Genomic DNA, 23,304 nt, shown 5'->3' on the forward strand with positions numbered 1-23,304 from the left:
CCAGTACATGCCGAATATACCTGCACATCCTTCAGTATTGCTGTAGGTATCTTGGCAGCCTCCCTTATTGTACGTTTTTAATTATTCATATTTTTGCCCACAACAGATCTGTTTGGTTTTCAGATGAATTGTGCAGAGGTCAAAGTTCATGTTAATGGTGGGAAAAGAGTTGAAATAATTTTTTGTGGTCTTGTTTTTTTTTTTAACATCATAAAAACCTGGCATTTTAACAGGGATGTGTACACTTTTATATCCACTGTACTCAGTGATTTTTGTTTTAACCTGAAAGGCTAAATCTACCTTACACAGTGTGCAGGCTTGATGTGACAGCTTCATTTCACCCGTGTAAATAACAACCCTTGGCCTGAGTTTACCTCTGAGTACATGAGTTCTGTGGATTTAAAAGAATAGCTTCATTTAGGAATATGCTTCATGTACACAGGATGTAATCATTAAGCTCTTCAAACTAACTTGTGGTCACTCTGCAGGACACTGATGTGAGGTGGACCTGCCTCAGGTGAAACTGCTCTAATGTGTGTGTTTGTGACTGGCATGCAAAAATTAAAATGCGCATATATTAGGTGCATGTTAGCTCAGTGAGTCACTGACCACAATCATACAACTGAATATTATCACCTTAAATTTTAAGGTGTTCTACAGATACAATTCCATGATGATTTAAAGTTAACCATGCAAACTGTGACAGCCCACATTAAACATGTCCAGTTTTTCCTATAATGAGGTCAGCGTATGTGCAAGTAATGGCTCATGACTCTGTATCATATAGAGAGCGTCCCTAATGTGGTCTCAAAGGCATACAGCTCTGGGTATGAGCACAGAGGCCTCATGTTTACAAGGTGCAGACAATATGAGAGAGTACCGGCTTAGAGGAAGCAGGAATGGAGCAAAAAACATGATTACTCCTGAGCAAATTAACTCTACAGACAGCTGTTTTCATTTATCTTGATGTAACGTGTATCTGGATTTCATTTGTCTGCGAGTCTGCCTTTTGTCTATTAGGATTGTCTTTGATGCATGACTTTCTTATGCCTCTCCACAGGACGTGGACTTGAATCCAGACCCCAATGAGATCAAAAGCCACTGTTATGTGAGCAAAGAGGAGCTGAAGGAGATGTTGGAGAAGGCCAAGCGCAAAGAACTGGAGATCACGCCCTGGTTCAGTCTCATTGCAGAGACCTTCCTCTTCACGTGGTGGGACAACCTGCAGAACCTCAAACAGTTCATGGATCACCACAAAATCCACCGCATGTAATTCTATCCAGGATCCGGCTCCTCTTCCAGCATTTCAAGCTCTTTGATTTATGCAGAACTGACATAAAAATACAGTCGGCTGAGCTGCTGGAGAACTGAAAATAAACCTCCACTCAAGATGTGAGGTTTCCACTAGCTACTTTGGAGAAGGTGTAGAGCTTCAGCACTGTAACGCAAAGTAAAGAATGTCTTAGTCATGTGATCTATAAGGTGATTTATGTAGGTTTGTAGCACTGAGATGCATCCATCTTCACTGTAGATCAGACGTTTGCTGTAGTGCTCACGTGTCATCTTTCAGGCAATAGTTCGGATGAGCTGGGTTCACAGCCTGAGCAGAAGGTGATGTTAGCAGGAAATGTGACACTAAATAAGAACAGCTCCACAAAGGCAGCAACCTATTTTTATATAATAATGTGAAGTGCCTGATTATAGGTCGTTAGCCTGAGGGGATTAGTATCTCTAAGTCACAACTGCTATCACTCTGCATTGTTGAGTGACATCAGTGAACAAGCTGTATCTTTGTACACTTTTACACAATAAAGTATTTGTGTGAACTTTGCACGAGCATTTATTTTTGAATTTTAGATTCAATTGATTCACTACTAGCTGAATAATACCTTGATTTTTGTGGTAATAATTTCGGTAAGTTGTACATCTTATATCAAGTCGAGCTTTTTGAAACCAGACCTCAACTGAGAGGCCAAGGGAGAGATTATATGGTGGTGATTTGGCAATATCATGGGAGGTCTGCCCTTAAGTATACTTTGCTTTATCGTTTCTTTGCCTCACGGGGGGAATGTAACTCACAAAATGAACATATTATTCATTAAGACTTAAATCTAGAGAAAGCTGATATGTGAATTTTTTTTTTAGCTGAAATCGTGTAATTGGTGATTCTTGAATCATATTTACTTTGTGGACAGAAAAACACCTTCGTAGACTGTCTGGGGTCACTTTTCTTAATGTGGAACTTTTGTGGAATATTTCAACACTGAATTATCTGCTTTTAGTTTAGTATTTAACAACTGAAAACATTATGGCAACACTGAGAAGACAAATCATTAGGAGTGTGTTGCCGTCTTAGTCCTCTTTCTGTAGGAAAACTTCAAAAAGCTGACTCAGTTCTTGTCTGAGGTACAGACCAGGAATAACGGAAATACGATCCTCACACCCACCAGGGAATCGCTCCCAGCTGTAGGTTCACCTCCTCCTGCTGAAGTCAAAGAGCAGCAAAAAAAACAGTCTAATGTAACATCACTCAATATTTCTGTGATTCTTTAAATAGGCTTAAAAGATCATTCTTATAACTTTATTCTACAAAACACCTAAACTCCTCCGCATGGTGAGAAGTTACATTCAAACTCTTAAAGAGAAGCAGCAGGTAACGCATAGCTCCGAAATCCTCACCACACAGGAAGTGGTGACAGGTAGTTCCCTGCATCCTGCAGCTGGAGCTTCCTCCTCGCCCTCTCTTCAGCATGGCCTCCTAGAGTCTGAGCAACTCTCCACCAGCGTCACAAAGGCCATACAGACACTCATTATAAGCTCTAAATTGGGTGGGGGGAAAAGCATGAATCTTAAACTGGAACTGAAGAAAAATGATAAAAGATATTGAAAATAAACTCAAGCTGAATAGCACGATGTCTTGGCTTGAATGGTTTTTCTAAGTTTTGTTTTTTGTACAGAGGAACATTCACATGAGACATAACAAGAAAGACAGGACTGTAAAGCTGTAAAGGACAGAATAGATGGGGCATCGACAGCTAGGTACTGACATGCAGTCAATGGAAAATTGATAGCAATAAACTTTATCCTGATATATATGTTCAGCTGCAAACAAACAGAAACATGGACACATTTGCATTTATATGTATATACATGAATACATTCTCAAATATAAACATACATATGTGCCTGTGCACACGCACACACCCTGCATTTATGAACATATTTCTTCAGTATACACATGTATACTGTGGGCATTAGAAAGAATGCATTTTCAGGGCACTTCCGCACTGGCTTTAGTTTGCAGAGTTGAAAGCCTCGTCTGTCTTTTAAATACCGTACATGACTGTATCCACAAATCCTTACACTCAAGACCAGCAGTGGATCAACATCCTAAACTAAGCTGTGGAATTAACATAACACTAACATTAGTAGCAACAGAAATGGCTTCAACTTTACTGTGTGCATGAGAAATAAACAGTTTCTAGTTCTTTGTAAGGGGTAAATGACGCTCTGATTTAATTTGTTTGAATAAAATAGGCTTTATTTGCATGCTTAATGCACAATGAAGGCACAGTTCCCACTTCTTTCAGACCACAAAGCAGATTAAACGTGATACATTCGTTTCATTGTAAAACCATATAAAAACAAAAAGGTAAAAACAAACAAAAAAAAAAACCATAAATGTACATGACTAGGACCTGATCCATTTATCACCCGAACAATGTTAGCTGTTTGCCAATCCTTCAGTATCAGGTAAAGAAGTTACGGTAGATATGCCCTTGAAACATGCAGCTTCCCTGTTGGCAGCATGTATGTTTGGAAAGCCACAAAACAAGCAAAGGTGGGCAGAGTAAACAAGGTAAGAGAAGAAAAAAAACAAAAGTCTGCCTATATATCAAAGTATCAGATTATTAAACTCACCAAATATCATTATCGATCTTAAAAACTACGGTATCATTTAGACTCTATATATGACTAACAATCAGTCCTGAGTTTGGTTTCTACTGTGCCAGCATGTTTAATACTGATTTATGTTCCTCTTAGTTGTTGGTCCAGTTGAAGAAATGATCCCGTGGTAACTTTGCTAATCTTCATCCAAGTGATAAAGTATCTAAATGTAGCTGACACAAAACTAGAAACTGGCATTATACATTCCAGTTATCACAACATCCTTTCAGAATAATACTCTGGGTTTGGCATTTCATTCTAACTAAACAGAATAATATAATGTTTTGCTATAAATGTGCAATAATGCCACAGCTTTTAGAAGAAGCTCCACGTGCCAAAAACAACAAGAATAAACATGTGGTATGATGCTATCAAAAGATAATCTTTATTATTTTACATTTTACCTCCATCCATCCATTTTTTTCCCGCTTATCTGGGGCCGGCTCGTGGGGGCAGCAGCCTAAGCAGAGAAGCCCAGAACTCCCTATTCTACATTTTACCTGGAGCCAACAAACACGCATTAAAAAAAAATTAATCACACTGCTTTGCAGTGTTTTATCTTGTAAATCTGAATATCCTGTTATTCAGTAAATATTACATTAACACTAAAGCCTTAAATCTTAGTGTGGGTTATTTTGCAGTTGCTTTAGAATTCACTGTAATCTCAAAAGCACCAAGCCTGTTTTAGCATCTAAAAGCAATAACAGATTATTCAACCGAGGAGAGTGATTGTGTAGGATGTGTTTTCTATTATCTCAGTGTGGTGATTGCATAATGTGAGGAAGCTATGAGGTGATCTATAGTTGCTGGAGATGAGATGAGTCTGCTACACAGTGCCTGCAGGGTTGGTTGCAGGGTTGGAGTTGGGTGGACTCAGTTTCATGGTATTAAAAAAATCCACCAGCTGACCTGGTACTTCAGCCAGCACGGTCTTTGCCAGCGCTTCCTTCGGTGCCTGAAGAGCAAAAAGAGTCAAGTCAAAAACAGTGAAGAGGAAAATAATTCTACATGTTTTTAACTGATTCCTTGCACGAGTATTGAACACAGCAAGGAGAGAGTGATGGAAATGAAGAGAGCTTAAAGGAAAATTCCACACACTTTAATAAACATTGGATTTCAGATGTTATCTTGACACTTTCTGAGGCTGTAATTACGTCACACTCCAGCAGAGATGATTATACTTTTGAGGCCGGTGGTAGGCTAACATTAATCAAAACTCCTGGACCGATCAAAGATGTGCTCAACTGCTTATCACTTTAACAACAAAGTGCCGCTTTAACAGCGTTACGTAAATAGAGGAATTTTCCTTTAATATAAGTCAGAGTGCCACCAGTGCCTTTAACCAGAGCCACAGATACTCAGTCAGACAGTACGACAGACTTTGTTGTACCAGACTGATGATGAATCGCATGCAGTGATTCATTGCTGCAGTTTTTCGTGCAGGTGAAGGAGAAGTTAGATGAAAGCAGGGTTTATGACTTAATATTTCTGAGGTACCCCTATGAAGGACTAGGATCTTGGGGAGGCTTCAGTTTCAATGAACTGAAGAAGGAGGTCACTTGCTGAGGTAACTCGGCCAATACGCTTTGGGCAAGAGCCTGGCTGGGCGCCTGAAAAGAAATGGATAAAACAAAGCAAAGAGATAAGCTAAAGCTGTTTCCACACATGCGCTGTAGCTCTGCATGTTTCCAGACATTACACAGGTTGTGGTAATGCATCTGTCAGTCTCAGTCAGACTGGACATTAAACGGCCGTCAGCCTCCCGGCTCTCTTTTAACAACGCACTCATGTGGGAAGAGCCCATGAAACCTCCTCTCCTACACCAAACAGCATATTTCACTGGCATGAAATGTAAGGCTCCAGTGAGGCAGCCCATAGAGTGGACTACACGAAGCAGAGACCCAGCATTAGCACACCCAACTTGGGACTTACATGGTGTAAGTGTGGGTTTGCCCCGCCTACACAACCCCACAGTTCACCCACACTTTCCCACTGTGGGCCCACATGGGCATTGTTCTTGGGATGTGGAAAATGTGAGAAGGGACATTCTCTGGTTGTCCTAACATGTTTCCCGCAACATTTCATGTGTGAAAACAGCTTAGATGATTTTTAGGCTGAGGCGCAGGCAATCCCTCACTTTGGATATATATGATTAACTGGTATTGGCTCGAGAAACACTCTGCTCCGTTTAGTTTGTAATTTTAATGTCAGCTTAGAAAAAAAACAAAAAACAAAGTACATGCAATGTGGACAGAAAAATCAGGGGGACACCCAAAGCTAACAGCATCCAGAAACCTGGTACATATAGATATAAAACAAAAACAACAAAAACTTGATGTTTTTACTGTCACTTACATTTTGAAACTGCCTGAATGGTACAAACTGGACAATGTCTCTCATGGCAGCCTCGCCAGTGAGAGAGCGCAAACGACCATCGTCTCCATCCAGGAACTCCATGGCACTGAAGTCCGCCCCTCCGACCCCGACGATGATGATAGACATGGGCAGGCGAGATGCGTTGACGATAGCGTTGCGCGTCTCGTCCATGTCCGTGATCACTCCATCAGTGATGATCAGCAGAACAAAATATTGCTACAAGAAGACAACAACAACAAAAACACAACTATTACAGCAACATGTAAGCAAGAAGCTTTTGAATCCTCATCAAAACTCTGATATTTGCTCAGTTCTACTGCTTAGTGCCCCTCGAGCATCAGAAAGCCCCATCCCCTGTTATCCTGTAGCTTTGGATCAAGCTATTATTAAATCACCTGCTTCAATGTGAAGATTATACAACCATTACACTGACAGGACTGCCTGAACCAAATGTTTACTGAGAGTATAAATGAGGTAGTGAATTCATAACCCACTTTTTCCTTATTAACAGGACAGCATATGTGGCCATGATGTAAGATTAATTATTTTCCCAAATACAGTATCCAATAATGGCTCACAAATTCCAAGAGATATTGCAAACACTTGCAGTTTTTTAGTTTTGGATTTGGGATGTACAAAAAACATTTTTGAGTTTGCTCGCTCCAAAAGCAAATGTTTTTGCAAGGTTTTCAAGTTGAGTGCTAAGACTTTAACACACTATGATCTTACTAGAACCGATGACTAAACATATGAATTTGTAGACTGCACTACTCATGACATTACTAATATCTCTTACTCTTCAGTGCAGGCTGGAATATTGCAAATGCTCACAGAGTTGTAGAGTAAAAGATAACCTACTAGGCTCATATCCTTCTACTCCATAATGTTGGAGTTTGCATTATTCACAGCATTGAACAACCCTTATTTACCTTATACCAGCCCTTGGTGCAGTCCCTCAGTTCATCCACTGGGTGGGGTTGTATGTTAAGCATGCATCAATCTCTTATTTTGTCAATTGTAGATGGTCCGCATGTTAAAGCATTAAATTAAATTTCAAATATGAAACTGAAAGCCCTTGCCTACAGTGAGTGAGCTGAAGAGGTGAAATACTCACAGCTGCAGTGGTCTGCTGGAGGGCTTGCTTTGCAAAGCAGGCCACGTGGTTGATAATCGGGGAGAAATTGGTGGGACCGTACAGTTTGACTTGAGGCAGGCAGCTTCTGTAGGCTTCAACCACACCTTCAACACCTACACACACCCATACAGACACCATTGATTAAACACACTACAAACTGAGAACTACAGTGTACTAGGGTGCATGTGTATAGTAAGTAATGAAACATCAGCTCCAGTGCATTTATCTGTAAACACACCTGCACAAAATGGATTTGATGGGTTGAAATTGAGCGGAAACTCATGGGAAACCTGTAACACAATAGATTATAACAGAGAAAAATCAGCAAATTAGAGCAAACATCACAGGTTCACAGTGTGATCTAACAATGTCAAAGCACAATCTACAGTATGGTAACAAACAAAAAACTGTCTTATGTGGTGTGGAAATGTCTCATTTCATATAAACAGAAGCTTTACCTGCCATGTGGGTGGAATCTGGGCTCCAAAGCCAAATGCAGGAAACATCTTATCACTAAACATGAAAGACAAACCAAAAGCTTATTTGAATTATGAGCCATAGATTGCATTGCCAATAAGTTGATACAGTTATCAGCCAAGTTAAATGAGTCCCTATCATACAACTCTACTTAAGTAGCTTTAAATATCTCATAGTTTACACTAATAATACCAGGTATGTGAAATATATTCCTACCTGTCATAGTCCTGGATGACATTACCCACTGACCAGATTGCAGTGAGATACTCATTAACACCCTGGGGACTAATGTAATGCAGAGACTGGGGTGACCGAGGATCCCCGTTGGAACCTGTGAAGTCAACGGCCACCTATTGGCAAACATACAGGTGAAGCTATAGAAAACCTTACTGCAAAGATGAATGAATGAAAACGGAAAAGAAACAGAGAAGACGAGACTCACAGTGAAGTTAATCTGACAGCCTCCCATAATATAATCCAAGAATGTATACTCCTTCACCACCTGGAACAAGTATACTGGTCATCAAGTCAGTTTAAATAGCAAAAAGCAAAAACAAAACAACAACAAAAATCAGTACCACACCTGGCAAAGCTTTACGCTCACAACACCAGAGTTCTTGTAGCTTTTCTTCTTCTGTTTCTTTTTACTGTTGATGCATTCAAACTCTGCCTGCAAGAATAAAACCACAGTAAAGGCCACATTCTGTTGCAATGTCAGAGACCAAAGGGCAGTTTTAGCCATCAACTCAAACACAGTGCAGAAATGTTTGAGCTGCCCACATATTGCAGTACTCTCATACCGGAGAAGTGTGTGAGGCTTCTTGGAGGCGTTTCATTGTCGTCTCAAAGACGCCAATAAGATCATGTGACCCGTCATTGTCGTAGTCGTAACACTCAACCTGAAAACGGGCAAAAACATTTGGTCGTGATCGAGTTAAACTGGAGGGGAAAATCTTCCATTAAGGGTCAGTTCACCCAAAGCAGAAGTAATAAATAACCAGACTTTGCTAAGAATACTTTCTCTGTGGAAATGGGATTATTCTCAGTAACTAGGAGGGCTACGAATAAAAACTAAAAATATCCGCAGTGCTGGATGCCATTATAGACAAATGAGAAAAGGTTTGGTGAAGTTCCTCTCTGCAGACAAACAAAACAGAAGAAACAAACAACATGCAAAGGAAACACTCAAATGAACACTTTGTACTCCACGTGTTCTTGAAGAGAGGCGGACAGTAAAATGACTGGACTTGTATGTGTTGCTTTTCACGAATGGTAAACTTGATAAAAGTGGCGAGCACCTTGCAGAGACCCCGCCTTGTTCCCAATGTGGTCCTTTCACGCACACATCACACAGGAAATGATGGAGAGATGTAAAAATACAAATACTTTGATTCACAAATAACTCACTTGTCCTCTATGGTGGGAAAGTGCTTCCTTCCTGACATGTTTGCTTCAGAGGTTAAAAAAAATATCATCAAGCTAATTTGTAACACGCTAGTTACTTTGTATGTTTTGAAGTACCACTTACTCCGACAGCTCTAAAGCAGAACAGCGAATTTGAACTCAACAAGAAAAATCAGAGTGATTGTAGGTGCCCAGTGGATTGAAATCATTTACTTACTTTTATTGGCTTCTCCATGTCTCCTCCACAGAGAGACTGCAGAGGGATTCGAAACGGCCTCCATGTTGGATTCAAGTTGTTCTTCACCACCTGAGAAAAACAGTTCATCACAATCAGATACTGCAGGATACTACAAGTCCAGTCGGTCTGGTTTAGTCAACATGTCACTGGAGAAAATGTCAAATATGCTCCTTTTATCTCATCTGTGGTTTGTTGATGCTGTGTCACCAACTGGTAGGCGGCCCACCTAATAACAACAACGCAAAAGCTACAGCTACAGTTTGTTATCCAACAAAGGAAATTTTAGTATCAGACATACAGAGAGTTCTTGATCAGGTGCTGGGGAGCACCACATGGAGGAGGAAAAATGTTTTTTCCCCTCTGGAGCTTATTTGGTCTCAAACAAGAGCCCAGTCCTTCCAAGAAAGAAAAGCTATAAATACACCCTCACATTTGGATCAAAACCGGTTTTCAGTATTTGAGAAACAAAGCACAGGCTTAAGTTAATGCCATGACTCACTGAACAACAACAATATAGAGTCTGGAGCCTGACTCTAAAACAGAGTCAACCCCCTTCTCAAAATGCCAAACTTCAAAATTTAAATTAACAGGTTTACAACCTGGTACGGAAAACTGTTTGTATCAGGCTCTCTAGCTTTTATAATCACTCACCTGTTTGGTTAAGACTTAAAGTTAGGGTGTGGCCTCTTTGACAGGTAGATGAGAAGAGACAGCCTAAAGCCATCTGCTACGCCTCACCTCCACCAAATCCAGTCACTAAACTAGAATGTTCTGCTGTTAGTGCCTTATGGAACATTGTAATTGTATTATCAGATAAATAATACATCCTGTTGTGAGGTACACACTGCCAAGAGAGAGATGTATGTAATTCACCGATAATTAGCAGCTATGTGTGTCTGAGCAGTTGCTAACTAAGCTAGTGTTAGCTAATAATAATTGTGCAAAAGCTGTGTTTAACAGTTACACCATCATAAGTTCCTCTTTTCACCCTGAATATTGAGGGTGAAGAGAAAAATCACTGTTCCTCCATCAGAGAAGTTAGAGATAAGGAGAAAATTTGGTCTTCTGCAGAGAGTTTTTCGCCATGACTGCCATAATTGATGGGTCATTGCTTTACTTCCCATATCGTTCTTCATGATTTCATCCACCTTGATGAGATTCCCAGTTTCAGACACACTGAAGCATCCGCCAGCATAATATTCCCACCACCATGTTTCACTGTGGAGATGATGATGATCTTTGGGTTGTACGCCTCTCCATTCTTTCTCCAATCATAAGAATATTGAATTGATACTTCTCGCTGTAGCTCTTGACACTCAGAAATGCTGTGATAACTTTGCACATCCATCTCCTCCTCTGTGAGCATCAACAATTCTTTTCTCAAGTCTAAACTGATTGCTTTCATTTTTGGCATGACGCTTTCTCCAGTGACAGCTCAAACCTCTCCTGATGTTTTTATAGTATGTGTAAATTTAAAGATAGTCTTCCCCTCTTCATTTTACAACCTCTGAACATTAAATAGCTAAATCACATCATTGCACAGCAATGGTCTGTGCTACAGCTCAATGAAAAGGTCCGTTTATCAGGGTACTAATAATATTGACCCCGGTCATTTTTCTGGAGTAATTTTGTTATTGTGTGCAAATAGAAATAATGTGTCTTCTAAATATATTAGTTTTCTTTAGAAGTAGGGCTGTTCGATATGACGATATATATCAGATGACGATATAAAAACGTCTATCGTTTCATTTTACGCTATCGTTTGTTTCGTGGTGTCGCAAAATAAACTGTTTACGTCAATATTGTTTCATCGTTTTGATGGTCACTGTGTATCTAGTTACAACTTTTAGTTCTGTTATTTGGTATCTTTTGGATAGGCAGGAGCAGTGTAAAAGCTTTGTGTTCACCTCTGTTCTGTGAGCCAGCTGCCAGCCTGTTTCTGTCTGCTTGTAGAACTCCAGGTAGGGGTCGGACTTTCCAAACAAATCCTGTGTACGAAAATGAATAAAGGGAATGAGGTCAATAATACCTAAAAATGAAAGAATGAATTTAAGTTATAACGCTGTATCAGCCATACCTTGTTGTCTAGTTTTCTTGCTGCCACTTCAAAATTCACCACCCTATTGTCTTTTATTTCCTCTGCATTGATCTATAACACAATTAAAGATAAATGACTGAGACAAAAGCAAAACAACACCATCCAACTGTTTATCTGCAGCTTTCTGCATCACTCACTGTGATGGTCCCTTTCCCTGCTGGTGATTTGTTCTTCAACACAAGCGGTCGGGTCAGTTTCTTACTAGATACAACCTAAAAGCAAGCAAAAAAGCATGCACTTTGACAAAGACAATTAGCCACAGCAAAATAATTTGAATGAATAGGCTCAGAATGAAGACAAGAGAATAAATGAGTAATACACAGCAGCCTGCAGACCATTAAGCAAATGACAAATCGGGCATAATGAACACATGAGGTCACATTACACTGATAAGAGTCGAACCAGCAACTGCTTATCAGGGATGTTAATGCTTCATCTGCAACATGGTAACACTGTAGTGTCCTCTTACAGCAAAGTATAAGTCCTACCAGTTTTGCACCTGCAAAATCTTGTTTACTTCATTTAACAGAAATTAATTCTGAAATGTTGAACACTGAAAACCTTCAGCCTTGCAGAAAGAGGAAAAGAGAAGGAAACCTTACTTGGCCCAGGGTGCATTCTAGTTCACCCAGGAAGTCATCGTCAGTCAGGTCAATTGTCTTGTTGTCAATGTCATAAACTCCAAACTTCAGCTTTTGCACTATTTCAAAGTAGTAGTCAACGACAAACTTCTTTGCAAACTTTGGGCTGAGACAATTCTGGACTTTCTCTGTGCGACCCACCTGTTAGAAAAGATTGCATCAGTTAGTCAGAGAGAAATTAGTGCTGTGAACTCTTCACAAAGCAGTAGTTTGTATTGAGACACACAGTGAGGAAACAGGAAATGGAAACTATCCCTTCAGGGGGCTTTTAACACTGTTAACAATTAACACTGAACTGTAGCTTTTCTCCTACTACAGTGATATAACCGATTGCACCTAGAGAACATGTGGGCTTTCCAATATCCTGTCTTATCAGCTTTCCAGTGTAGGGAGAGACTCTTAGGAATCTATCTGTTCCTTTCAAAGTTGGTATGGAATACAGGCTCATGATGGTGGGTTTGACACTCAAATCATTTAGACCTGCTAAACACACTGACCTCATACCACTGAGAATCAGAGCTGTTCATTAACAGGACACACAGGGGGTCTGACTTTGAGCCGACGTCTTTGTCCAGGAGGTTCTCACAGGACACAGTCAGCTCCACCTTGGTTACACACTGGGCAGCCATGTCTGACTGGTAATAAACTGGGAAGACAACAACATAGAGATGTTAAAAAAACAGACATTGCACTACACAGTACTATGAGCACTGATTTAACAGTAAGTGGCTGTGGTAATGTTTAGTGAAGATCGTCCTGAAATACTGACATTTTTGCGTTTGTTTACGTAGGTATACAATTGTGACGCTACTGTTAGCCCTCCCAGCCTCCCTCTAAACGAAACCAGTCGTGCAGCTAGGCAGTGATGTTGTTCTAACACACAGACGGGTTTGTTTTGTTTTTTGTTTTCGGGAGGATTTTTTTGCTTCGACATTACGTTTAACTATTAGCGGTCTAACGTTACACTACATTAGGGGTGCTAACGTTACACTATCCCGTTATGACTAAGGTAGCCAATGAATTCACTTACGTACAATGCTTCTCTGCTGCACAGTGTCTTGGAAAATGTGACACAACCATTAATGCCGTGCAGTGGGTGTGGAGCAGAAAAGCTAAAGAGCACTTAAAAAAAAAAGACTGCTCGTAGGCTCACAGGGCTAATAAACTGACAACTAACTAGGTTAGCTGGTATACCACGTCAACTTCCGCAAAATTAGTAATAGCTAGTTTAAATTCAGGCTTACCTTTGAAAGTGTGAGACGCGTTATGGGACTCACGGAAAGAAAATATTGGCTACTATAACCGACACTGGTAACACTCCCTTGGCACAGTGCTCTTGTAAGGAAAAGTAGCTCCCGTCCGCTTAATCTCGAAAGCACGAAACCACGCCCACCACTTTAAACGAACAGGGGCGTCACCAGGAATCTGTGTGTGCGGGTGGCTGGGTGGGGGGCTAAGGGCAAGAGGGGGATATATGATCAATCTGATATAAAACCAGTGTAAACTACTTTAAACTCGAGTAAAGCCAAAAAACAAAACACTGGGTACAGTTTTCAAACTTATATGCAGTATTTTGTCCTGCTAATGATCTATTACGTGAAAAGTGGAGCTGCACAAGAGTTTAAACATACTTTAGTGTTGGATAATGGTTTTGCAAAATATGGGGAAAAAAACTCACTTTTTACTTCAGCAGTGGCGGATCTAGAAAATTTTACATTGGGGTGGCAAAGGAGGGGCAAGAGATCTCGGCAGGGTGGCACATCTTCAGTGATGTATGTGTAAATCCCCTATGTGTAAATGGAGTCAACAAAATATCCACAAAAATGCTTTAAAACTATTAATTGCATCATTACCTCTTCTAAGGAAACACAGACAATTGCACAAGCAAAATAATTCCAAGAAGACCTCCTTCCAAGGTTCCAGGAATGTCACAAACTGGATGGGCACTCTCTGCCATTTGCTTTGTTTCTTTCAAGAAGTCGTATTGTATGGCACATCTCAGTTTGTAAGTCTTGCAATTCAGAGTCATATATGGAGAAATGATCTCACCTATCTATAATGGGAAGGAATATAGAGACTGTAAAGGCATCTTTGCTGTTGACATTTGTTTTCTGTCCAAATGTAGATAAGACTAAGACTATCAGACAGTCTGCTAGATGTTTGTTTTGGTCTTTTTGATTTGGCAATGGTAGAAAGATGGCAACTACTGCATGTTTCAGTGGCTATACGCCACAGCTCATCAAAGCTCTCCTCTTTGAGGTAGTCTTCAAACGTCTGTCGGAGGCTTCATTAAGGTCGGCTGCTTTGGCAGGGTCCATATTTATTGACTGGAGCTTCTCAGACAAAATCTTTGTTTCACGTAGAAATTTTCTGAAGACCATAAGGAGTCCCGTGGAGTCAGTCTGAGAGCGTAATCCTCTTGCATCTACAGCATTTTGTGGATTTTCCTCCAGCGCTCTCATTACTGCAGACAACCTGCCAGGAAGGGTTTTATGCGTAGCAAAGCAACAGGACCACCTAGGGTCACTCAGTTTTGGTCATTCTTGTGCTGGCATACCAAACATTTCTTTTTGAATATTAATCTGATTATTGTGATGTGAGCCTGACATGAATGTATACAGTCTTTCCAGCAGTGAAAAAACATGCAGCTTCTGCGACATCTTTCACAGAGTCAGCACCACGTTCTCTTTATATTACATCTCTTACTTCTCCAGACATCAAATGATCTTCTCTCTTAAACTGGAAGCATCCAATTGTTCTGCTCTTTGGTATTCAAGGAAGCTCTCCTGAGTCGCACCATCATAATAATATCTTACAACTAGAGACGACTGCTCAGTTTTTGTTTTTTATGTCCTTTGTCTCATGTGTCAAAATAGAAAAATGTTAACTTTCTTTAACATTCTTGAGGATTTCCTCACTCACCACTTCAGCTAAACATCCCAGAATCTCCTTTTGAGTGCTTTTGCTGATATATTTTGCGTTTGTGGGACCTTGTGACGGTCGTCTTTTCACTAATGCATCATGTTTGCTTATTAGATCTAAGATCTTAAGGACATTTCTCTGGTTTTGTGAGATTTCTGTTTCATCATGGCCATGTTCAGAAAGGTTTTGAGTGGCTGTCAAATTTCAGTCAGAGTTTGAATATAATTCTGATTTTTAATAACTTACTGTTTGTACCATTTCTACCACTCACTGAGGAAACTTGTTTTTGTTGCTCCGTGAAGTGTTTTGGGTAATATTTTTAAATGTGGCCGCACTACTGCATGTGATTAATGTATGTACTAAACCATCCATAACCTTCAGCAGACATTTAATTCATTACAAACTTATTTGTCTTAAACGTTTTGTGTTAAAACATCACCAGGAGAAACTGATTTCACCTGGAGAAAGTTGGGCTGCTCAGTGGCTTCACTCCGCTGCGTTGCAGACCATCGCGTGAGCATTTGTTTTTCAGAGACCTAAGATTATATTTACAATTATTTAATTTTAGTGAATTAAAATTTAACTTAAAGGGTATAAGAGGCTTTTGGACAAACAAGCAAGTATTTTAAAAGCAGCACTCTACAACACGGGTGCAACACAAATGAGCACAATATAGAAATACCTAAATGAAGTAATAGTGGATTAAAGTAGTAAATGTAATTAGTGACATTCCTACTGGTTAAACGCTTGCTCTAATCTCATGTTAATGAAAAATAACAGTACTCAAGCCCAATCGCATTATCACATCATTGAGTCATATCTGCCTCCGGACTTTTGAAAATGATGCTGCCTTAATATATATCATTGCTCTTTCTAGGTCAGCGTTCTTCCAAGTTTGCAGTCATGGCATTTCATTCTGTCGCAGTATCTAATGATTTATTTTGTAGGTATTACTGGAAAATAAAAGTGTTAGAGCCAATCTGTAGAGAAATATTTTTGATACTGTTTCAGTTATTGTTACATGTTTAATTTTGTATGATATGTTGTTAGAGAATAAATGCTGCGTGTTTAATTTGTGTCGGGTAAGAAAACATTACAGCGCATGTGTTGTAGCAGGTTAGAGTGAGCCAGGACGGCAATGGAAGTGTGCGCTGTAGCAGCAAATAGTTTTTTGACCGTGACATCTTTTGTTTGTATGTACGAGTCAGAAATAAATCTGAACAGCTCACATTAAGAAGTGGAAGAATTATTTTTTCGAAGCTTGGGACAGAAATTCGCCACTACATAAAAGTCAAAAAACTATCGAGTAACGGAGGAATGTTTTCCGCGGTGGAGCCACCGACTGAGACATAGAAAAGTCACCGGATCGTCGGCATAAGGACGCCTACATACAACAACACGGAGAACAGCTAAGTAAAAGGTGTTTTGTCAGATGCATCTTACCTGTGGAAGTAGCATAAAGGAGTTTGTGCAGTACACCACCCGACAGCTGTGCCGAAGAAAATCATTACGGCTTAGCGGTGTTATATGATTACAATGGCGGACGACATTAACGACAGTGTGGGTGTAGTTACGCGTGATGGCAGCCAGAGGGCGATGACAGACAAAGGTCTGGAGTTCAAACTGCATCAGCTCACAAAGGTGAGAAGAGGCAAATTAGGACAAGTGACAGCACAAGAAGATGAAACTGAGCGACTTTTGAGCCATGAAATTCTGCCGGCTGTAAATGATGTGAGAGAGGCACTGAAAGTTTACAAGAAGTTGTATGAAGAGTTTCAAGAATGCAATTATGCAGTGTTGCTGTGTATTAAAGATGAGGAGGAAAAGGAGGCTGACCAACAACTTTGGTTTCAGCCAATGTCAGAACGATGTTTGCAGTTCATTAATAGAGTTAATACATGGATTGAAATACAAACATGTGATCAAGAGATAACTCCCATGGACAGTGCATCCAGAGTGTCAAAAACATCTAGAGTGTCAAACAAGTCTAAAGTATCCAACACGTCAAGGGTGTCGACAGCATCGTCGGAGCGCGTCAAGGAAGAAGCTAACAGAGCAGCTCTGATGGCACGAGCAGCGTCTCTGAAAGAAAAACAGGCTCTAGAGTTAAAAGAAGCAGAAATTAAAGCTGCAAAGGAAAGACTGGAAATTGAAACAGCCATTGCAGTGTCTACTGCCAAAGTGAAAGTGTATGAGGAATGTGAAGGAGTTAAGTCTCAAGTGAGTGAAACCAGACTTACGGTAATGCCACGTCGTGACCTCCTGAAGATGAATAACGAAAATGGTCATGGCAACGTAAAACACACACCAGGGAAGCCAACAGAGATAGAGAGGTCTGCCTCTTGGAGGAATCCTGGTGATCCAAGTACTGCAGCAGGGGCCATGCCTAAGACACATAGAACTCCACTGCAGGGGCCGAGCCAACGCCAAGATGGTGTCTCACTTCAGGAGACCAGACCAAGTGAGCTTTATCAAGTTATGCAGAAACAGGCAGATATCACAGAGATGCTTGTAAAGAACCAACAGCTGGCTCGGTTACCACAAAGGGATGTGCCAGTGTTCCACGGAGATCCTTTGGAATACAGGTCGTTTATGAGGGCATTCATGCACGCTATTGACACCAGAGCTGATAGCAATTCAGACAAGCTATATTTTCTGGAGCAGTATACTCGAGGCGAGCCTCGTGATCTTGTGAGGAGTTGTCAGCATATGCCTGAACATCGGGGGTATGAAAGGGCTTTGCAGCTGCTTCAAGATAAATATGGAAATGAGTTACAGATTGCTGGCACGCTAATTGAGAAGGCATCGAAGTGGCCACAAATTAAGGCTGAAGATGGAAAGGCGTTGAGCGCATTCTCTGTATTCCTGGTGAGCTGTCGTAATGCTATGGAGGATGTGGACTATATGGAAGAGATGGACAACCCTGCAACTATGAGGGTCATCATTTCCAAGTTGCCATTTAAAATAAGAGAGCGCTGGAGAGTCCATGCATATGATATCCAGGAGCGGCGCTGCAACAGAGCAAGATTCACAGAGCTGGTGGCCTTCGTTGAACGCCAAGCAAAGATCATGTCCGACCCACTCTTTGGCGATCTTGAAACAGCAGTGTCAGACAAGGTTATAAAAAAGCCACAGCAAGGAAATAAGTTGAAGAAAGACATTAGACATGGGAGCAGCTTTGCTATCAAGGTTAACCAAGGTTCAGAAATGGACAAAAGAAGCAGAGTTAGTAAGAACCAGAGTGACCTTTCACTCAACTGCGCCTTCACAAGACCTTGCATGTTCTGTGGGAAACTTCATACACTGCAAGAGTGTTACAAGATTAGAGAGGAGACTCATAAGGATAGAGTGGACTACTTGAAGAAAAACGGACTTTGCTTTGGATGCCTGCTAAAGGGTCACATGAGCAGAGATTGCAAAAAGAAGATGGTGTGCGAGGTTTGTTCACTCAAGCATCCAAGTTTGTTGCACTTCTCAAGTTATGAGGAAGAGAAGCCTCCCGATGAGGTCAATATGGGTAGCACTGCTAAAGGCCCAGCAGGGTTGTCTGAAGAAAAGGAGACAAGTGCCTGTACTGGGGCTGGAGGCAGCTGCGTGCTTGCCATTGTACCTGTAAGGGTGAAGTCCTGCAAGAGTGACAAGGCTGTGGAGGTTTACGCTTTCATTGACCCAGGTAGCTCTGCATCGTTCTGCACCAAAGCCTTGGCAAGGCAGCTGAAGGTGCAAGGCAGACGAACCGAGCTAACGTTGAGGACCATTAATTCCAAAAGTCGAGAGGAGAGTTATGTGCTCACAGAATTGGAAGTCAGCAGTCTGGCAGACAACAACTTTATCGCACTGTCAAAGGTCTTCACACAGAAAAGTATTCCTGTTTCCAGAGAGAACATCCCACTCCAGAAAGAGGTTGACAAGTGGCCGTACCTACGCGAAGTGAGGTTGCCTCATATTGAGGCTGAAGTGGAGCTTCTCATTGGAACTAAAGAATACACCATATTGGAGCCATGGAAGGTGATCCCAAGTGAGGACAATGGTCCATATGCCGTAAAGACAGCACTTGGATGGATTCTGAATGGACCACTCAGAGAAACGGATACTGCAGCCAATGATGTACAACCATGTGCTATTGTGAACAGAATAGCCATTGACAACGTGGAACAACTGCTTGTACGACAGTATAACCACGACTTTCCAGAGCGTCACTGTGATGATAAAGCAGGAATGTCTCAAGAGGACCACCACTTTATGGAGTCTGTGTCAAGCTCTACTCGTCTCACTGATGGACACTATTCCATAAGTCTTCCTACGAAGAAGTCGTGCGTTCAGATGCCGAACAATCGAAGTGCAGTGTTACAGCGTGCACTGAGCCTTCAGCGCAAGCTGAAGAGGAATCCTGCACTCCATGAAGAATACACTGCCTTCATGAGTGACATGTTGAGCAAGGGATATGCCGTTGAGGTTCCAACTACACAGTTAAACCGCAAGGATGGAAAACAGTGGTATATTCCCCACCATGGGGTATACCATCCACAAAAAAAGAAGCTGAGGGTGGTCTTTGACTGCGCTGCCAGCTACCAAGGAGTTTCACTGAATAGTGAACTTCTACAAGGGCCAGATTTAACAAACTCATTGATCGGAGTGCTGACACGGTTCAGGCAAGAGTCTATAGCCTTTACAGCAGATATTGAAGCAATGTACCATCAGGTGTGTGTCCCGGATGACGATGCTGACCTGCAGCGCTTTCTGTGGTGGCCAGCAGGGGACCTCAATCGAGACATTGCTGAGTACAGGATGATGGTGCATATCTTCGGTGCGACTTCTTCTCCCAGTTGTGCCAACTATGCACTGCGAAGAACAGCAGAGGAGAACCGCAGCAAATCATCACCTGAAGCTGTAAGCACAGTTCTGGAAAATTTTTATGTTGACGACTGCTTGAAGTCTGTTGCCACGGAAACTCAAGGTATGGAGTTATACACAGACCTCACTGAATTGTGTTCTGGTGGAGGATTTCACCTAACGAAATGGACAAGCAACAGTCGTGCCTTGCTCTCATTCATCCCTGAGCATGAGAGAGCCAAAGATGTCAGAGACCTGAACTTGAACCATGACCTGCTGCCTATGGAACGTGCTTTAGGAGTTCTATGGTGCCCTGAGTCTGACGCATTCAAGTTCAGGATTAACATCAAAGAAAGACCTGTGACGAGACGTGGAATACTTTCCGTCACCAGCTCCATCTACGACCCACTGGGATTCCTTTCCCCAGGAACTCTCCCTGCAAAAATGATCTTGCAGCAGTTATGCAGGGAGGGTCTTGCTTGGGATGATGAGATCCCAGAACAGCTCAGTCATAAGTGGAACAAGTGGTTACAAGAGCTGTGCCAGCTGTCAGAGGTAACCGTACCCAGGTGTGTGAGACCATTGGACTTCGGTCCTGTCGCAACAGCACAGCTCCACCATTTTTCTGATGGGAGCGAAAGTGGATATGGAACAGCATCATACTTGAGGATGACCAGCAATGACGGACGGGTTCACTGTACGTTAATGATGGGAAAATCCCGTGTGGCGCCCCTGAAGCAAACCACTATTCCACGAATAGAGTTGACTGCAGCTATGGTTGCTGCAAAGACAGACAAAATGTTAAGAACGGAGCTTCAGATGAATCTTCTTGAATCTACATTCTGGACTGACAGCACAACTGTGTTGAAGTATATTGAAAATGAAAACCTTCGCTTCAAGACATTCGTGGCCAATCGTGTTGCGGTCATTAGAGAGCTAACAAATCCCCAGCAGTGGAGGTACGTTGGTACAGCAATCAATCCAGCTGATTGTGCATCCAGAGGGCTTGCACCATCTAAGCTCATGAAGAATCTAAGCTGGTTCCACGGCCCAGCTTTCCTGAAAACCCCAGAAAGACAGTGGCCAGAAAGACCTGACAAGGAAAGGATTGATAAAGATGACAGCGAAGTGAGGCATGCAACCATGGTACATCTCACAAATGCAGCTGAGAATGTGCACACGTTGAACAAGCTGATCAATCACTATTCCAGCTGGCATCGAGTGAAGAGAGCTGTGGCATGGATGATCAAACTCAAAGACTTACTGCTACGACGATGTGAAAAAAGGAAAGAGACGTACGTTAAACAGAAAGAACAAGACAACGAATCAATGCAGACAACACTTACCCTGAAAGATCTGGTGCAAGCTGAGACAGAGATCATCAAGTTCTGTCAAAGTCAACAATTCCAAGAAGAGATCACCATGTTAAAGAAAGGCAAGTGTGTGACAAAGACTAGTCACTTGAGGAAACTTGATCCCGTGATGCAGGACGGAGTTTTGAGAGTTGGTGGTCGCCTCGCAGCTGCTGGGATGCCAGAACATGTGAAGCACCCAGTCATTATCCCAAAGGGCTCACATATCACCACACTGATCTTGCAGGATATACATGAGAAGATTGGGCACTGTGGAAGACTGTATATGCTTTCACGGCTGCGACAGAAGTATTGGATTCCATCCGCTAACTCAGAAGTGAGGAAGTTTCTGTCAAGGTGCGTAATCTGCAGGAAAACTAGAGGCAAACCACTGGAACAGAAGATGGCAGATTTGCCAGAGGATAGGCTTCTACCTGATGAACCCCCCTTTTCTAATGTTGGGGTGGATTACTTTGGACCGTTTAATGTGAAGCATGGCTGTAGCACAGTAAAAAGGTATGGTGTGGTGTTTACCTGCCTTACAACAAGAGCAGTGCACATTGAAATTGCGCACACTTTGGACACTGATTCATGTCTGAACGCCATCAGACGCTTTGTGTGTAGAAGAGGTCAGGTATCTGTCATGCGTTCAGATAATGGCACCAACCTAGTTGCTGCTGAACGGGAGTTACGCGAAGCCATTCAAGAGTGGAATCAGTCAAAGATTCTAGATTGTCTCATGCAAAAGGGAATCCAGTGGGTATTTAACCCACCCGCTGGTTCTCACTTTGGAGGGATATGGGAAAGGCAGATCAGAACCGTGAGGAAGGTCCTGAGGTCTATACTGAAGGAACAGTTGGTCAATGATGAAGGTTTACTGACACTAATGTGTGAAGTGGAGTCAGTACTAAATGACAGACCGCTGACTACAGTAACAGATGATCCAACAGACCTGGAACCACTGACGCCTAACCACTTGCTACTAATGAAGAAAAAGCCGGGTTTGCCTCCTGGACTTTTCAGAAAGGAAGATTCATACTCCCGCCGCCGTTGGAAGCAAGTGCAATATCTTGCTGACTTGTTTTGGAAGAGGTGGGTGCGCGAGTATTTGCCTATGCTTCAAGAGCGTCAAAAGTGGACTCAGGTCAGAAGAAATGTAACTGTGGGGGACATTGTAATGGTGGTCGACGAGTCAGCGCCAAGAAGCTCGTGGATGTTGGGGAGAGTTCTTCGTGTCATTCCAGATGCTAAGGGTCTGGTGCGGCGTGTGATCATCAAGACAAAGACTAACACCTTAGAAAGACCCATTGACAAGCTATGCTTGATCTGTGAGAATGTCATGTAACTTGGAATGAGAAAATACAGTATATGTTCTGATCGGTTACAGGTTTTGTGAAAGATAATTTGAATGACCATGTGTGATACAGGAAGTGTTAATGTTATTTGGCTCTTTTGTAAGTGTTCGCTAATTGTCAGTCTTCACGCCCTCCAATTAGGGGGCTGGAAATGTTAGAGCCAATCTGTAGAGAAATATTTTTGATACTGTTTCAGTTATTGTTACATGTTTAATTTTGTATGATATGTTGTTAGAGAATAAATGCTGCGTGTTTAATTTGTGTCGGGTAAGAAAACATTACAGCGCATGTGTTGTAGCAGGTTAGAGTGAGCCAGGACGGCAATGGAAGTGTGCGCTGTAGCAGCAAATAGTTTTTTGACCGTGACATCTTTTGTTTGTATGTACGAGTCAGAAATAAATCTGAACAGCTCACATTAAGAAGTGGAAGAATTATTTTTTCGAAGCTTGGGACAGAAATTCGCCACTACATAAAACATACGAGACACACTTCAATATATTTATATTTATTATTGTTACTTTTATT

The 23,304-nt window shown here is 41.6% G+C and overlaps 3 protein-coding genes across 9 annotated transcripts in view; 2 read left to right on the plus strand and 1 right to left on the minus strand.

Annotated features, from left to right (window-relative positions):
* Positions 1–1,831, plus strand: part of idi1 (isopentenyl-diphosphate delta isomerase 1) — a 6,650-nt gene extending 4,819 nt beyond the window's left edge. For all 4 annotated transcript variants that reach the window (XM_026179164.1, XM_026179161.1, XM_026179162.1 and 1 more), the window contains exon 7: positions 1,061–1,831. In XM_026179164.1, coding sequence (XP_026034949.1) covers positions 1,061–1,273 — 213 coding nt within the window. In that variant the 3' untranslated portion in view covers positions 1,274–1,831. The remainder of the gene's footprint in view (positions 1–1,060) is intronic.
* Positions 1,832–4,375: 2,544 nt separating this feature from the next.
* Positions 4,376–16,771, minus strand: cpne3 (copine III). 4 transcript variants are annotated; one of them, XM_026179462.1, is made up of 17 exons: positions 13,562–13,705; positions 12,815–12,963; positions 12,279–12,458; positions 11,814–11,888; positions 11,656–11,727; positions 11,486–11,566; positions 9,558–9,647; positions 8,737–8,835; positions 8,520–8,606; positions 8,379–8,438; positions 8,153–8,286; positions 7,918–7,972; positions 7,698–7,749; positions 7,439–7,572; positions 6,304–6,540; positions 5,446–5,558; positions 4,842–4,903 (listed from the first exon to the last, which is right to left on the minus strand). In XM_026179462.1, exons 2-16 carry the CDS (start codon positions 12,944–12,946, stop codon positions 5,448–5,450), a joined length of 1,599 nt encoding a protein of 532 aa, XP_026035247.1. In that variant the 5' UTR covers positions 12,947–12,963; positions 13,562–13,705; the 3' UTR covers positions 4,842–4,903; positions 5,446–5,447. The 4 variants fall into 4 exon arrangements, with proteins under 4 accessions (XP_026035245.1, XP_026035244.1, XP_026035246.1 ...); XM_026179460.1 differs by lacking the exons at positions 5,446–5,558; positions 13,562–13,705 and adding an exon at positions 16,683–16,771 and having other exon boundaries at positions 4,376–4,903; XM_026179459.1 differs by lacking the exon at positions 5,446–5,558 and having other exon boundaries at positions 4,376–4,903; positions 13,562–13,704.
* On the plus strand, positions 16,764–23,262 carry LOC113028957 (uncharacterized). The gene has a single exon (XM_026179458.1). It carries the CDS (start codon positions 16,767–16,769, stop codon positions 22,767–22,769), a length of 6,003 nt encoding a protein of 2,000 aa, XP_026035243.1. The 5' UTR covers positions 16,764–16,766; the 3' UTR covers positions 22,770–23,262.
* The last annotated feature ends 42 nt before the right edge of the window (positions 23,263–23,304 follow it).

This window comes from Astatotilapia calliptera, chromosome 9, assembly GCF_900246225.1.
Source record: "Astatotilapia calliptera chromosome 9, fAstCal1.2, whole genome shotgun sequence".
Taxonomy (NCBI): domain Eukaryota; kingdom Metazoa; phylum Chordata; class Actinopteri; order Cichliformes; family Cichlidae; genus Astatotilapia; species Astatotilapia calliptera.